Here is a 14,172-nt window from a genome sequence, read left to right as displayed (position 1 = left end):
AGGGCCTGGCACACAGTGGGTGCTTAACAAGTATCATTATTATTGGTACCATCCCTGGGGGCCGGTGGCCAGCGGGGACACTTGCCTGATGGTCTCCACGGTGGGTGGCTCCGGGCCGGGCCGCTCTGGGGCTCTCCGGAAGCCCCCGTGATAGTAGTACCGCGGGGCGGGCTGGTCCGGCAGGAGCCCATTCCCGGTGGGAGGGTGTTCCGGGGGTTGGGTCGCAGGGAGCTGCTCCAGCGGGAGGCTGTGAGACCGCTGCCTGGCAGCGGCCATCGGACTCTGAGACTCCGGGTGGGGTCTCTCCAGGGCCACCTCCGGTGTCCGCGCCCTCGACGGCTCCGGGCCGCCGCCGATGTGACCGCTGAGGTGGCGACGGCCGCGGAACTTCTCCCAGTTGGGGGGCGGCGGACGGGGCGGCGGGGGCCCCCTCTTCCTCGCCCCGGGGTGGGGATCCGGCCGGCTCTCATCCACTTTGGCCAGGAGGTCCCTCCGCTCCCTGCCTCGAGCGCCGGGGGCCTCCAAGCTGAGCTGGCTCTCGGAGAAGGCCCGGCCCCGGAGGGGGAGGGATGGTGGGGCCCCACGGCCGCCCTCCTCGCACAGCCCGCCGCCTTCCGGGGTCCGGCCGCCGGGCCGGTCGTAGTCACGTGACAGGTCCAGGGAGGAGGCCGCCCGGTAGCACGTGGCCCATTCCTGCTCGGCGTTCTCAAAGTAGGAGCGGAAAGGGCCTCCCCTCGAACAGCCGACGTTCCAGTGCGCCAACTCGCTGGAAGAGGGCAGAGGGGAAGGGTTGAGAAGACACACATCCCAGGAGTCCCGTGACCCCTTCCCTGTGTGCTCCCCATCCACGGGCCGCTGAACGGGATGGGTGTCCACGCGCCCGCAGCCAAAGACGTCCGGGGTGGGCGAGCTGCAATCTGCAAAAGCCGCCTCCGAGCCGTCGGTTTGTGAAGAGTTAAACCGGTCACTTGACCAGGCCGGGGGCAGGGGCAGTTGGCAGGCTGAGGGAGAGGGGGTTTCCTGCGGGGGGTGATTGGCAGGCCCGCTCAGAACCACCCGCCTGCCCCTGCCCCTGCCCAGTAGCCGGAAATTCCAGGGGCTCAATTAAGTCATCAGACAGAATAAGCATTCAATAGTCTCCATGGAGACTGGGGATATTTTTTTCAAAATAATAATAGACATATTGTTAGTGGGACTCAGTCCAGCTGGACGGTCTCTGGCCCTCCCTCCCCCAGGCTCCCCCCCACTCCAACAGGACTCGGATCAGATCACGCTAAGCCTGCTGTTGGGGAAGTCCCCGGGGTTAGACCCCGAAGCCAAACCCATCTGGCTCTGTCTCCCTTCGCCATCTCACAGAGGTCTCGGCCCTCCGAGGGCTGCCCAAGGGCCAGTACTGGGCAAATTGGCCCCACAAGATGGGAGTTTCCCACGGAGCCAGCCCGTGGCCAAAGGGGAAGGGACCCCGGGGGGCAGAGAGAGGGGGCACTGGAAGGCAGACACTTCAACTCTGTCACCCACTGGGAGAGGCCTAGTGACCCCAGGCATTCAGCTCTTCCCCACATAGCCAGAGGTCACTGCAATGGGAGGTCACTGCACATCTTTACCCCAGAAAACCTCCTTCGCCCAGAGGTTGATTCATCCCCATTTTACAGACTATGAGACTGAAGCCCAGAGACGTGAAATGACATCCAAGGATGCAAAGAAGGTAAGTGGCAGAGGCAAGATTAGAATCCAGGTCTACTGACTCCTAGGCCTGTGCTCTTTCTATTAGGCTGAACTGCTTCAGGCAGGTCATTTATAGTGGAAGGAGCCCTGAGAGGTAAGTCCCATTGTTTAATCAAAGCCCACATAATAATAATAATAATAATAATAATAATAATGTCAGTATTAGTTAAGCGCTTACTATGTGCCAAGAACTATTCTAAGTGCTGGGGGGATACAAGGTAATCAAGGTGGTCCCACATGGGGCTCACAGTCTTAATCCCCATTTTACATATGAGGGAACTGAGGCACAGAGAAGTTAAGTGATTTGACCAAAGTCACACAGTTGAAAAGTGGCGGAGCTGGGATTAGAACCCCTGACCTCTGACTCCCAAGCCCGTGCTCTTTCCACTGAGCCACACTGCATCTCATGGTAATGATGGTATTTCTTAAGTGCTTACTATGTGCCAAGCACTGTTCTAAGTGCTAGAGCACTGTTTTAAGCATTAGGGCACTGTTCAAAGCACTGGAGCCCACATTCCAGAGGTACCCCATTTCCAGCCAGTCTGGGGGAGCTAGAAGTGTTGTGTGCAGCGTGCTTATGTGTGTATCTCCAAACCTCTCTCAGGGAGAAAGGCCTACGCCAAGTGGGACTCAGTTTAGTTGCCAAGAAGCAGGGAGGGTGGGCAGAGTAGAAGCCAAGACGGCGCTTTCCCTTGTGGACGCCAGCCAAGTGGGTGCTAGTCTGGTCTTACCTAATCAGGTTTGTGAACACATTCCTCCTCTTTTGCTTCCCCTCGCTGACACCTCCCCACTTAATAATAATAATGATAATTATGGTATTTGTCAAGCACTCACTACGTGCCAGGCACTGTACTAAGCGCTAGGGTGGATAAAAGCAAATTGGGTTGGTCACAGTCCCAAGTGGGGCTCACAGTCCCAATCCCCATTTTACAGATGAGGTAACGGAGGCACAGAGAAGTAAAGTGACTTGCCCGAGGCCCTACAGAGGACAAGCGGTAGAGCCAGGATTAGAATCCCTGAACTTCTGACTCGCAGGCCCACTGATCCTTGCACAAACCCACTCCTGTCCCTGTCCTCTGCTACAGATGGCTCCCCAACGTCCCATCGCCTGCCCATTCTGCTCTTGCCAGGGTCAACGGTGCTTTTGACCAGTACTGGGAAAACTGGCCCCTCGAGACGGGAGTTTCCCATGGAGCCAGCCCGCAGCTGATGGGGAGGAGACTCTGGGGGGGTGGAAAGAAGGGGGGACCAGAGTGTGGACACTTCAATTCTGTCCCCCACTAGGAGAGGAAGCAGCCTGTGACTCCAAAATCTCCATTTGCCTATCAACATTCACATGAAGCAAAAACTCCTCACTCTCAGCTTGAAAGCTGTCCATCACCTCGCCCCCTCCTACCTCACCTCCCTCCTCTCCTTCTCCAGCCCAGCCCACACCCTCCGCTCCTCTAATGCTAATCTCCTCACCGTGCCTCGGTTCTCGCCTGCCCCACCGTTGACCTCCTGCCCACGTCCTTTCCCTGGCCTGGTAGCTCTCTTCCTCCCTTCAAAGCCCTACTGAGAGCTCACCTCCTCCAGGAGGCCTTCCCACACTGAGCCCCCCTTTTCCTCTCCTCCTCCTCCTCCCCATCGCCCCCACTCCCTCCCTCTGCCGTATCCCCTTCCCCTCACCACAGCACTTGTGTATACTTCTACATAGCAGCGTGGCTCAGTGGAAAGAGCCCGGGCTTTGGAGTCAGAGGTTCTGGGTTCAAATCCCAGCTCTGCCACTTGTCAGCTGTGTGACTTTGGGCAAGTCACTTAATTCTCTGTGCCTCAGTGACCTCATCTGTAAAATGGGGATTGAGACTGTGAACCCCCCGTGGGAAAACTTGATCACCTTGTAACCTGCCCAGTGCTTAGAACAGTGCTTTGCACATAGTAAGTGCTCCCCCTTTTAGACTGTGAGCCCACTGTTGGGTAGGGACTGTCTCTATATGTTGCCAATTTGTACTTCCCAAGCGCTTAGTACAGTGCTCTGCACATAGTAAGCGCTCAATAAATACGACTGATGATGAATAAATGCCATCACTATCATTATTACTCTATTTTATTAATGATATGTATATAGATAAAATTCTATTTATTCTGATGGTATTGACACCTGTCTACTTGTTCTGTTTTGTTGTCTGTCTCCCCCTCCTAGACTGTGAGCCCGTTGTTGGATAGGGACCGTCTCTATATGTTGCCGATTTGTACTTCCCAAGCGCTTAGTACAGTGCTCTGCAAACAGTAAGTGCTCAATAAAAATGATTGAATGAATGAATGAATGAATTCAGCGCTTCCCCGTTTAGCCAGAGGTCACTGCAACCAGAGGTCACCATGCATCTTAACCCAGAGAACCTTCCCCTCTCATTCATCCCCATTTTACAGATGAGGAAACTGAAGCCCAGAAAAGTCAAGTGACTTGTCCAAGGTCACCGGATTGATTGATCAGCCAGTGGTATTTATCAAGCGGTGTGTGCAGAGCACTGGACTGAGTGCTTAGCATAACCAGGTAGCATCACCAGCCTGTGTGAGCTTAGGAAAGTCACTTAACTTCTCGGCTCATGTGGGCAGGATTGTGTCTGTTTGCTGTATTGTACTCTCCCAGGTGCTTAGTACAGTGCTTTGCACACAATAAATATCTATCCCAGTGCTTTGTGCCTGGCACATAGTAAGCACTTAACAAATTACCATAAAAAAAAGAAGTAGACATGGCCCCTGTCCCTTGAGGGGCTCACAATCTAGGAGGCTAGAGGCTCATGGCTTCAAACTTACAGGTTCTCTCTGCTTGGGCCAATCTCATTTGATGCTGTTAGTTTTTTCCAATGAAAACCTGAGCCCCAAATGGGATTTTATAATAGAAAATTCCTTTCAACAAACATGTCTGGGCCACAAAGGGGCATCTATTGTTAATAAGTCTGATCCTCCCCGGAAGGCAGGTGTTTGGAGATGAGCTGCCATTTTTTCATTCCACTAGGGGACCGATAATAATAATGATAATAATAATATTGGTATTTGTTATGCACTATGTGCCAAGCGCCGTTATACACCGGGATAGATATGATGCGATCAGATCAACACAGTCCCTGTCCCACATGGGGCTCACACCTTAAGGAGACAGAAAACAGGTATTTTATCCTTATTTTGAAGATGAGAAACCGAGGTCCAGAGAAGTGACATGATTTTCCCAAGGTCACACATCAGGTAAGTGGCAGATTTGGGATTAAAACCCAGATCTTCTGGCTCCCATCTGGTGGCCTTCCCACTAAGCCACATGGCTCAGTACCTAGCAGCAGTGCAGGCACAATTTAGGTCACAGAACTGTCACTTGTCTGCTGTGTGACCTTGGTCAAATCACTTAACTTCTCTGTGCCTCATCTATAAAATGGGGATTAGGACTCGGAGCCCTATGTGGGACAGGGACTGTGTCCAACCCGATAATCTTGTATCTACCCCAGTGTTTAGAACATAGTAAGCATTTACAAATATCATTATTATTATTGTTATTATTAATAATAACTGAGAGGTAATGCTCCTCCCGGAGTACTTCCCTTTCTATCAAGCATTCACTTCATGCCCTCAAAGAAACCAGCTGATTATGAATAATAATAATAATAATAATAATGGCATTTGTTAAACGCTTACTATGTGCCAAGCACTGTTCTAAGAGCTGAATTAATATCCTTCTCACACTGTGGTCTTTGGCCCAAAGACTTAAAACAAGGAAGGAGTAACTAAGATCCTAAGACAGGAGAACTCTCTTCCCCTCAGTGGTCAGCACACTTGGTGCCCTTAATGCCAAAATGCCTTTCTCTTTCTCCTCTATTTCTCTGACAACATTGCTGCTCTTCTTACTTTTTGAAGAAAATCCCACTTGCCAACTGAATTTCCTAAACTGGCACAGCCTGTCACGGCTGCAGTTTTAGAAGATAGTTACCATCCTGCCGAGCAGGCATTAAGAAGAGTAGCAATAATTGTGCTATTTGTTCAGTGCTTACAATGTGCCGAGTACTGTACTTAGCTCTTAGTAGATATAAGGTAATCAGGAAGGACACACTCCCTAGCCCACCTGGGGCTCACAATCCAAGACAGAGGGAGATGAAGTATTGAAGCCCCATTTGGCAGATGAGGGAGCTGAGGCACAGGGAAGTTAAGTGACTTGCCCAAGTTCCCACGGCAGGTGTCCAGATTGACACCTCATAAAAATCAGAGGAAATTATAGCAAGGATGGGAAGCAGCATGGCCAAGTAGATCAGAGGACCTGGGTTCTAATCCTGACTTTGTCAATTTCTTGCTCTGTGACCCTGGGCCAGTCACTTAAATTCTCTATATCTCAGTTCTGTGTTCTTCCTCCTACTGACATTGTGAGCCCCATGAGGGACAAAAGACAGCGTCCCACACAATTAACCGGTATCTACCCCAGCACTTAGACCAATGTTTAACACACAATAAGCGCTCAACCAATACCATTTAATAATAGTTTCTTTTTTTAAAATGGCAGAGCCAGAATTAGCACCCAGGTCCTGGCTTCCAGACTAATAATAATAATAATAATCATGGCATTTATTAAGCGCTTACTTTGTGCAAAGCACTGTTCTAAGCGCTGGGGAGGTTACAAGGTGATCAGTTTGTCCCATGGGGGGCTCACAGTCTTCATCCCCATTTTACAGATGAGGTAACTGAGGCACAGAGAAGTTAAGTGACTTGCCTAAAGTCACACAGCTGAAAATTGGCAGAGCCGGGATTTGAACCCATGAACTCTGACTCCAAAGCCCGTGCTCTTTCCACTGAGCCATGCTGCTTCTCATGCTCTGCTCTGACCACCAGGCTACACTCCTTCCCATCCTTCCTGTAACTTCCACTGATGTGTAAGAGGGGTCGATTTGGACCACCCCCACCTCTAATAAAGTCAGTTCTCTTTAAAGCAGTCATTTCTTATCCTCTCTTCTCTCCCTCAACCTTATTTCCACCTCTCACCTCTACACTTGCATTTTCTCGGGTTCTTCCTGGTACTTGGGTGTCTCAAGCCTCGTTTCCTGGTCCTCCCCTGATATAGCTCCCTTTTCCAATAGTTCTGGGCACAAGATGGGAGAGTGTCATATCCTGAAGGTCAACTTAGTTCCATGAGGAACTAAAGTATACATGCTTTGCAGAAAACTTTGCTTGGGTTATCTACATGCATCGGTGCCAATTTTTCATTTGGCATGTAAGGGCAAGCTTTGAAAAGTTCACAAGTCAGAAAGTCACCATTCTGGGTCCTCTCTGCTCCGACTGGAAATTCTCAAACCTCATCAGGCACCTGGGATGATCAAGACTAGAAATCCAGTTCATTCATTCATTCATTCGTATTTATTGAGCACTTACTGTGTGCAGAGTACTGTACTAAGCGCTTGGGAAGTACAATTTGGCAACATATAGAGACGGTCCCTACCCAACAGTGGGCTCACAGTCTAGAAGACTCAAACCATCCTGGTGTTGGTAGTGTGCCCTAGTGGCTACAGCACAAGTCCGGGAGTCAACTGAGGTCTAATCCTGGCTTCCCCATTTGTCTGCTGTGTGACCTTGGGCAAGTCACTTCACTTTTCTGTGCCTCGGTTCCCTCAGCTGTAAAATTGAGATTCAATTCCTGTTCTCCCTCCTACTTCAACTGTTAGCCCCCTGTGGGACAGGGACTGTGTCTGATCTGATTAACTTGAATCTGCCCCAGTGCTATGAATAGTGCTTGATACATAGCAAGCACGCAAATGCCATTAATTATTATTACCTCTGCAAACATGCACCTGAATCAAAAACAGAATTCTTATGACGAACACTCTCCGATGAGTCTCAGGAAAATAACTTCATTGGTATAGAAATAGGTCTGCTTGCCCCTATTTAAGGAGCATTTCTTATTATGAAGATAATAAATCATCATAATAAGATGATTATTAGTAATTATCATAATAATAATTATGGTATTTGTTAAGCACTTACTAGATGCCAGGCTGCACTAAGCACAAGCAAATTGGAGTGGGCAACAGTCCCTGTCCCATATAGGGCTCAGTCTTAATCCTCATTTTACAAATGAGGGAACTGAGGCACAGAGAAGTGAAATGACTTGCCCAAGGTCACCCAGCAGACAAGTGGCAGATTCTACTGGCAGCAGAACTCTGGGCTGGGTAGACCACTGGTCTGACCTGGTAAAGGCATTACTTTTGGCCTCATGAGGGTGGAAGAACGGGTAGATACACAGAATTTGTTGGAATCAACCAATCAATGGTACTTCTTGAGCCCTTACTATGTGCAGAGCACTATACTGAGCACTTGGGAGAGTACAATACAATAAAATTAGCCGACACGTCCCCCCGGAACAACAGAAGAGCAGGAGCTGTTCCAAGGGAGATGGTTGCACCTACTTTTGACCCAGGGACCACAAATGTCTCTAATGAGCCAATCAACAAATGCAGCTCTTTGCCAAGTGGTGGGAAAATAACTTGGTAAACAAAGCGCCATCATCCTCCCACACAATTCATCACTGGGGGCCGGGGGCCAGGTTGGTTATTCCAGAATTGCTCAACGAAGGTCAGTTGCCGTGCTCTGATTCTGGCTGTCCACCAGGGACCAGCCTGCCCAGAACGCTTCTGCTTTTTGAAAAACTGGAAACAAAAATATATCGCCTCAAGCTGTATTTGCGGGCCGACGGAGCAAAGCAGTCGATGTAGGCCTGCAGAGCGAGAGGGCCTTTAAAGAAGCCTGAAAAACTACCAAGTCATGAATCTGACTAAACCCGAGCCCTTTGCTTCTGGCTAAAGGCTGCCTAGTAATGAGCTCCATATGGGATGCTTGCTGCAATCCTTCCCTCCATCCCCGCCCCCCACCCTCCATACGGGAGCAAAGAACGGGATATTTATCACTCTACAGAGGCTCAACTGACCTCAGCCTGTCTGAGGCTCCCTGTCCTTGGGAAGGGAGAGGCAGGGGAGAGATACGGTGGGAACAGACTCAGAATAATCTCTTAGGATCCTCCTTTCCTCGCCTTCCCTCTCAGTGCCTTTATGCCTCACTTCCTGGATTTTGCAGACGTTTCTTTTGGTGTTAATCACGGAGAGGCCCCCATCTCTGGCTGGCTTCCTCTTCCTCCTCCTGGAACGGCCTTATCGTATTCTGGCTGCTGGGTGGTAAGGCGTTACCTGTGCTCTCTTGTTGCTCTGCCCCTGGATTGTAGAGCCACTGTGGAAAACTTTATAATAACAATAACTGTGGTATTTGGTAAGCACTTGCTACGTGCCAAGCACTAGGGTGAGATACAGGACGATCAGATTGGACCCAGTCCCTGTCCCACATGGGGCTTGCAACTAAGGGGGAGGGAGAACAGGTTCGTAATCTCCATTTTACAATTGGGGAAACTGGGGCACTGGGAGGTGAAGTGACTTCATTCATTCATTCAGTCAATCGTGTTTATTGAGCGCTTACTGTGTGCAGAGCACTGTACTAAGCGCTTGGGAAGTACAAGTTGGCAACATATAGAGACGGTCCCTACCCAACAACAATTTGCCACAGGTCACACAATAGGCAAGCAGCTGGTACTAGAACCCAGGTCTCCCGACTCCCAGCCCCCCTGCGCCTTCCACTAGACCATGTTGCTTCTCAAAATAAACCCCCATCAAGCAAGCTGGGAGGAAGACTGATATTACATAAATCAGGGCTATTGACTTCCATTTTTCAACCACTTTTGAAATTTATTGATTTGTTGCTAGTGACCAAGACAATGAAAATGATTTTCAACCCAGGGGGACATTTTATTCATCTAAAAGTAAAAGGAGTACGGGCAAAGAAAGACCAGTTGGCAGGTGCTGACAGGATTTGTACCACAGAGGTCTTCTTCCCGGGGTCTTGAGCTCCTCCTCCCAAGCGTGGTTGGGGAAAGAAGTCCTCTAGACTGTAAGCTTGCTATGGGCAGGGAATAAGCCTGTTATGTTGTTATACATATGTTGTCAGAAGCAGCATGGTGCCACTTAGCTGTGTGACTTTGGGCAAGTCACTTCACTTCTCTGTGCCTCAGTTCCCTCACCTGTAAAATGGGGATTAAGACTGTGAGCCCCCCCGACCCTCCCCGTGGGACAACCTGATTACCTTGTATCTCCCCCAGCGCGTAGAACAGTGCCTGGCACATAGTAAGCGCTTAACAAATACCATTATTATTATCATTATTATTATTATTATTATAGTGGATAGAGCACAGGCATGGGAGTCAGAAGGTCATGGGTTCTAATCCCAGCTCTCCCACTTGTCTGCTGTGTGACCCTGGGCAAGTCACTTCACTTCTCTGTGCCTCAGTTCCCTCATCTGTAAAATGGGGATTGAGACTCTGAGCCCCACATGGGACAGGGACTGTGACCAACTCGATTTGCTTGTATTCACCCCAGAGCTTATGACAGTGCCTGGCACATGGTAAGCGCCTAACAAATACCACAATTATTATTATTATTATACTGTACTCTCCCAAGCACTTAGTACAGTGCTCTGCACATAGTAATCGTTCAGTAGATAGGATTGACGCAAGTCAGTTGATCCCCAAGACCTACCTCCCTTGAAGCTAATAATAATAATGATAATTGTGGCATTTGTTAAGCCCTTACTATGTGCCAAGTACCGTACTAAGAGCTAGGATAGAGAAAAGATTATCATGTCCCTCATAGAGCTCACAGCCTAAGTAGGAAGGAGAACAGGGATTGAATCTCCATTTTGCAGATGAAGGAACTGAGACACAGAGAAGCTAAGTGACTTGCCGAAGGTCACATCGCAGACATGTGGTGGAGCTAGGATTAGAACCCAGGTCCTTCTGATTCCCAAGCCCGTGCTCTATCCACTAGTCCACACCGCTTCTCAAATGCTAGGGAAATGGGCCAAGTTCATCAATCCCCCAATGTACTTATGCACGTGACTTTCTAATCTCCACAGAACCAAATTCTTTAAATGTGAACCGCCTCTCGGAGGAAGATTTCTTAGGTTCCTCCAAGCCTCCTGCCTTTCAGCATGAGGTGATTTTTCCAATAAGCCTTTCTTAGGCTCACTTCTGCACCCCCTTCTGCCAGATGGTCTGAATTTCCCCTGAGGAGGGTAGAATGATAGAAAGTGAACTTCCTGAAATAATTTGTATTAATGTCTGTCTCCCCCTTTAGCCTGTAAGCTCATTATGGGCAGGGAACATGTCTGCCAACTCTTCTGTACTGCATTCTCCCAAGTGCTTCATGCTCTGAACGAGGTAAGCAGTGGGCAAATCCCAAACTCTCTGGATGGCCACCTGGAGCACCCTATAATAATGATACTAATAGTAATAGTGGTATTTGTTAAGCACTTACTATGTGTCAAGCATTGTTCTAAGCGCTAGGATAGATACAAGCTAATCATGTCAGACACAGTCACTGCCCCACATGGGGCTAACAGTCTAAGCAGGAAAGAGAAAAGGGATCGAATCCCCATTTTGCAGATGAGGAAACAGAGGCACAGAGAAATAAAACGACTTGCCCAAGGTCACACAGCAGGCAGGTGGCGGAGCCAGGATTAGAACGCAGGTCCTCTGACTTCAAAGCCTGGACTCCTGCCACTAAGCCAAGTTATCCTCGGTATCATGGAATCCACTGTCCAGTCTCACAAAATGTCAACCCATAACAATGGCAGATTAAAAGTAGTCTCTAAAGACCACAGGGTATCAGATCTTCATGATGCAAACTCACTTGGATTAGACACTAGAACACAAGGCATTAAAAAACTAGGTTTACAAGGATTTTCAGAATCTCTTAATGAAGGGTAAGTCTGTTAGGGAAGGAATTATTTGTACATATTTACTATTCTATTTATTTTATTTTGTTAATATGTTTTCTTTTGTTGTCTGTCTCCCCCTTCTAAACTGTGAGCCCACTGTTGGGTAGGGACTGTCTCTATAATGTTGCCAACTTGTGCTTCCCAAGCGCTTAGCACAGTGCTCTGCACACAGTAAGCGCTCAATAAATACGATTGAATGAATGAATGAATGAATTTGTAGTGGAAGTGATTCTGTTCTCAACATTAGAATCATTGCCGGAGAGCTTGTGTGTACATGGAATTCACACAGATGAGATAATAAAGAACAAAGAATTTTCTCAGGGTTGAAAAGACAAGGAGCAGCACTAAGACAACAACAGAGAAAGGAGAGGGAGAATGTAATAATAATAATAATAATAATAATTGTGGTATTTAAGTGCTTACTACGTGCCAGACACTGTACTAAGCACTGGGGTAGATACGCGCAAATCAGGTTGGACATAGTCCATGTCCCACATGGGGCTCCCAATCTTGATCCCCTTTTTTACAGATGAGGTAACTGAGGCACAGAGAAGTGATGCTTTGGGGGCCACTGAGAAGTATGGTATGGCCCTTTCTTCTCCGGTCCGTGTGTGCCCTTGAAGAGCCTCTTCAAGTTCAGGCCTGTCTGGGACCTTCTGACTTTCTGCTAATTTACTAATAATAATAATAGCACTTATTAAGCACTTATTAAGCACTTACTATAGGCCAGGCATTGCACTAAGCACTGGGGCAGATACAAGTTATTTGAGTTGGACACAGTCCCTGTCCCACATTGGGCTCACAGTCTCAGTCCCCCTTTACAGATGAGGTCACTGAGGCACAGAGAAATGAAGTGACGTGCCCAAGATCACACAGGAGACAAGTGACTCAGTGGAAAGTGCACGGGCTTTGGAGTTAGGGATCATGGGTTCAAATCCTGGCTCCGCCATTTGTCAGCTGTGTGACTTTGGGCAAGTCATTTAAAGTCTCTGTGCCTCAGTTACCTCATCTGTAAAATGGAAATTAAGACTGTGAGCCCCCTGTGAGACAACCTGATCCCTTGTTACCTCCCCAGTGCATAGAACAGCACTTTGCACATAGTAAGCACTTAACAAATGCCATCATGATTATTATTATTAAGTGACAGAGCCAGGATTAGAACCCAGGTCCTTCTGACTACCAGGCCTGAGCTCTATTCACAAGGTCATACTGCTTTTGTAATAATAATAATTGTGGTACTTGTTAGGCGCTTACTATGTGCCAGGCAGTGTACTAAGCACTGAGGTGGATACAGGTGGATACACGCTAATCAGGTTGGACACAGTCCCTGTCCCACATGAGGCTCCCAGACACAATCCCCATTTTATAGATGAGGTAACTGAGGCCCAGAGAAGTGAAGTGACTTGCCCCAGGTCACATAGCAGACAATTGGTGGGACAGGAATTAGAACCCATGACCTTCTGACTCCCAGGCAGCTGTCTATCCACTACGCCATGCTGCTTCTCACTGATACAGTATCGCACAGTGATACAGGCCTGTCCCCTTCAGCGTCTTGACAGGAGGAGGCCTTGTTACCAGCTACCAAGGCTCTTTTTGGGAAGGTCCCTTCCTTTTCGCATCTCTTCCTTAATAATTATGGTATTTGTTAAGCGCTTACTATGTGTCAAGCGCTGTTCTATACGCTAACACTGCAAGCACGTTGTGGGCAGGGAATGTATCTACCAGTTTTGCTGCACTGCACTTTCCCAAGCACTTAGTACAGTGATCTGCACACAGTACGCACTCAATAAATGCCACTGAGGGTATAAAGGAGCACTTTCCCCTCACCTTTTTTTTTTTTCCTTTGGTTCCTTTGGAACCTTAAGAAAACCCTGGAATCTGGGATTAGGGAGGTCACCCACCTCCATCCTAACCAATAAAGTCCCTTAACACTTCTGGAATATGCAAATAGCCCCAGCCTCCTAAGGGAATGCTGACTTACATCCATCCCTTACTGATTCATTATTCCATACTCTTGCTATTCCCAGTTGGGTCTGTTTTTCCCTTCTGCTCCCACAATTTGGAGGTGTCCTTCTGACACTCCCCCCACAACTCCTGCATCAGAGAGTGTGGTCTTACCTCAGGTTTGGAACTCCCCCTCATTAACAGCAGTATTTGTTAAGCTTTTACAATATACCAACCACTGTACTAAGCACTAGGGTGGAGACGAGATCATCAGGTCCCACATGGGGCTCACAGTCTAAGTAGGGAGAACAGTATTGAACCCCCATTTTGTAGATGAGGGAACTGAAGCACAGAGAAGTTGAGAGACTTGCCCAAAGTCACACAGCCAGCACATGGCAGAACCAGGTTAGAACCCAGGTCCTCCAACTCCCAGGCCTTTCTTCCTTTCACAGACTACCACTCTTCCTACCTTCAAAACCCTCCTAAAACTGCATCTCCTCCAAGAAGCCTTCCCTGACTAACCCCTTATTTGCCCACCCTATTCACTCTCCCCTCTAAGTCATCTATGTGCTCGGGCCTGTAACCTTTAAGCCCTTGATTGCTAACCCTAACCCTAGCCTAAAAAAAAAGAATGTCCAACTTCTCATACTCTGCTACTTCCCCTATATGTAATTTACT

General features: G+C 48.5%; 1 protein-coding gene across 1 annotated transcript in view; it reads right to left on the bottom strand.

The window, feature by feature from the left end:
- Positions 1-14,172, bottom strand: part of SHROOM4 (shroom family member 4) — a 191,942-nt gene that overhangs the window by 20,573 nt on the left and 157,197 nt on the right. The window contains exon 6 of the mRNA XM_038747855.1: positions 86-766. Within this exon, the coding sequence (XP_038603783.1) occupies positions 86-766 (681 nt within the window). The remainder of the gene's footprint in view (positions 1-85; positions 767-14,172) is intronic.

Source organism: Tachyglossus aculeatus, chromosome 6 (genome assembly GCF_015852505.1).
Source record: "Tachyglossus aculeatus isolate mTacAcu1 chromosome 6, mTacAcu1.pri, whole genome shotgun sequence".
NCBI lineage: Eukaryota > Metazoa > Chordata > Mammalia > Monotremata > Tachyglossidae > Tachyglossus > Tachyglossus aculeatus.
The sequence above is the reverse complement of the archived record's forward strand: the minus strand, read 5'-3'. Positions and strand labels throughout refer to the sequence as shown.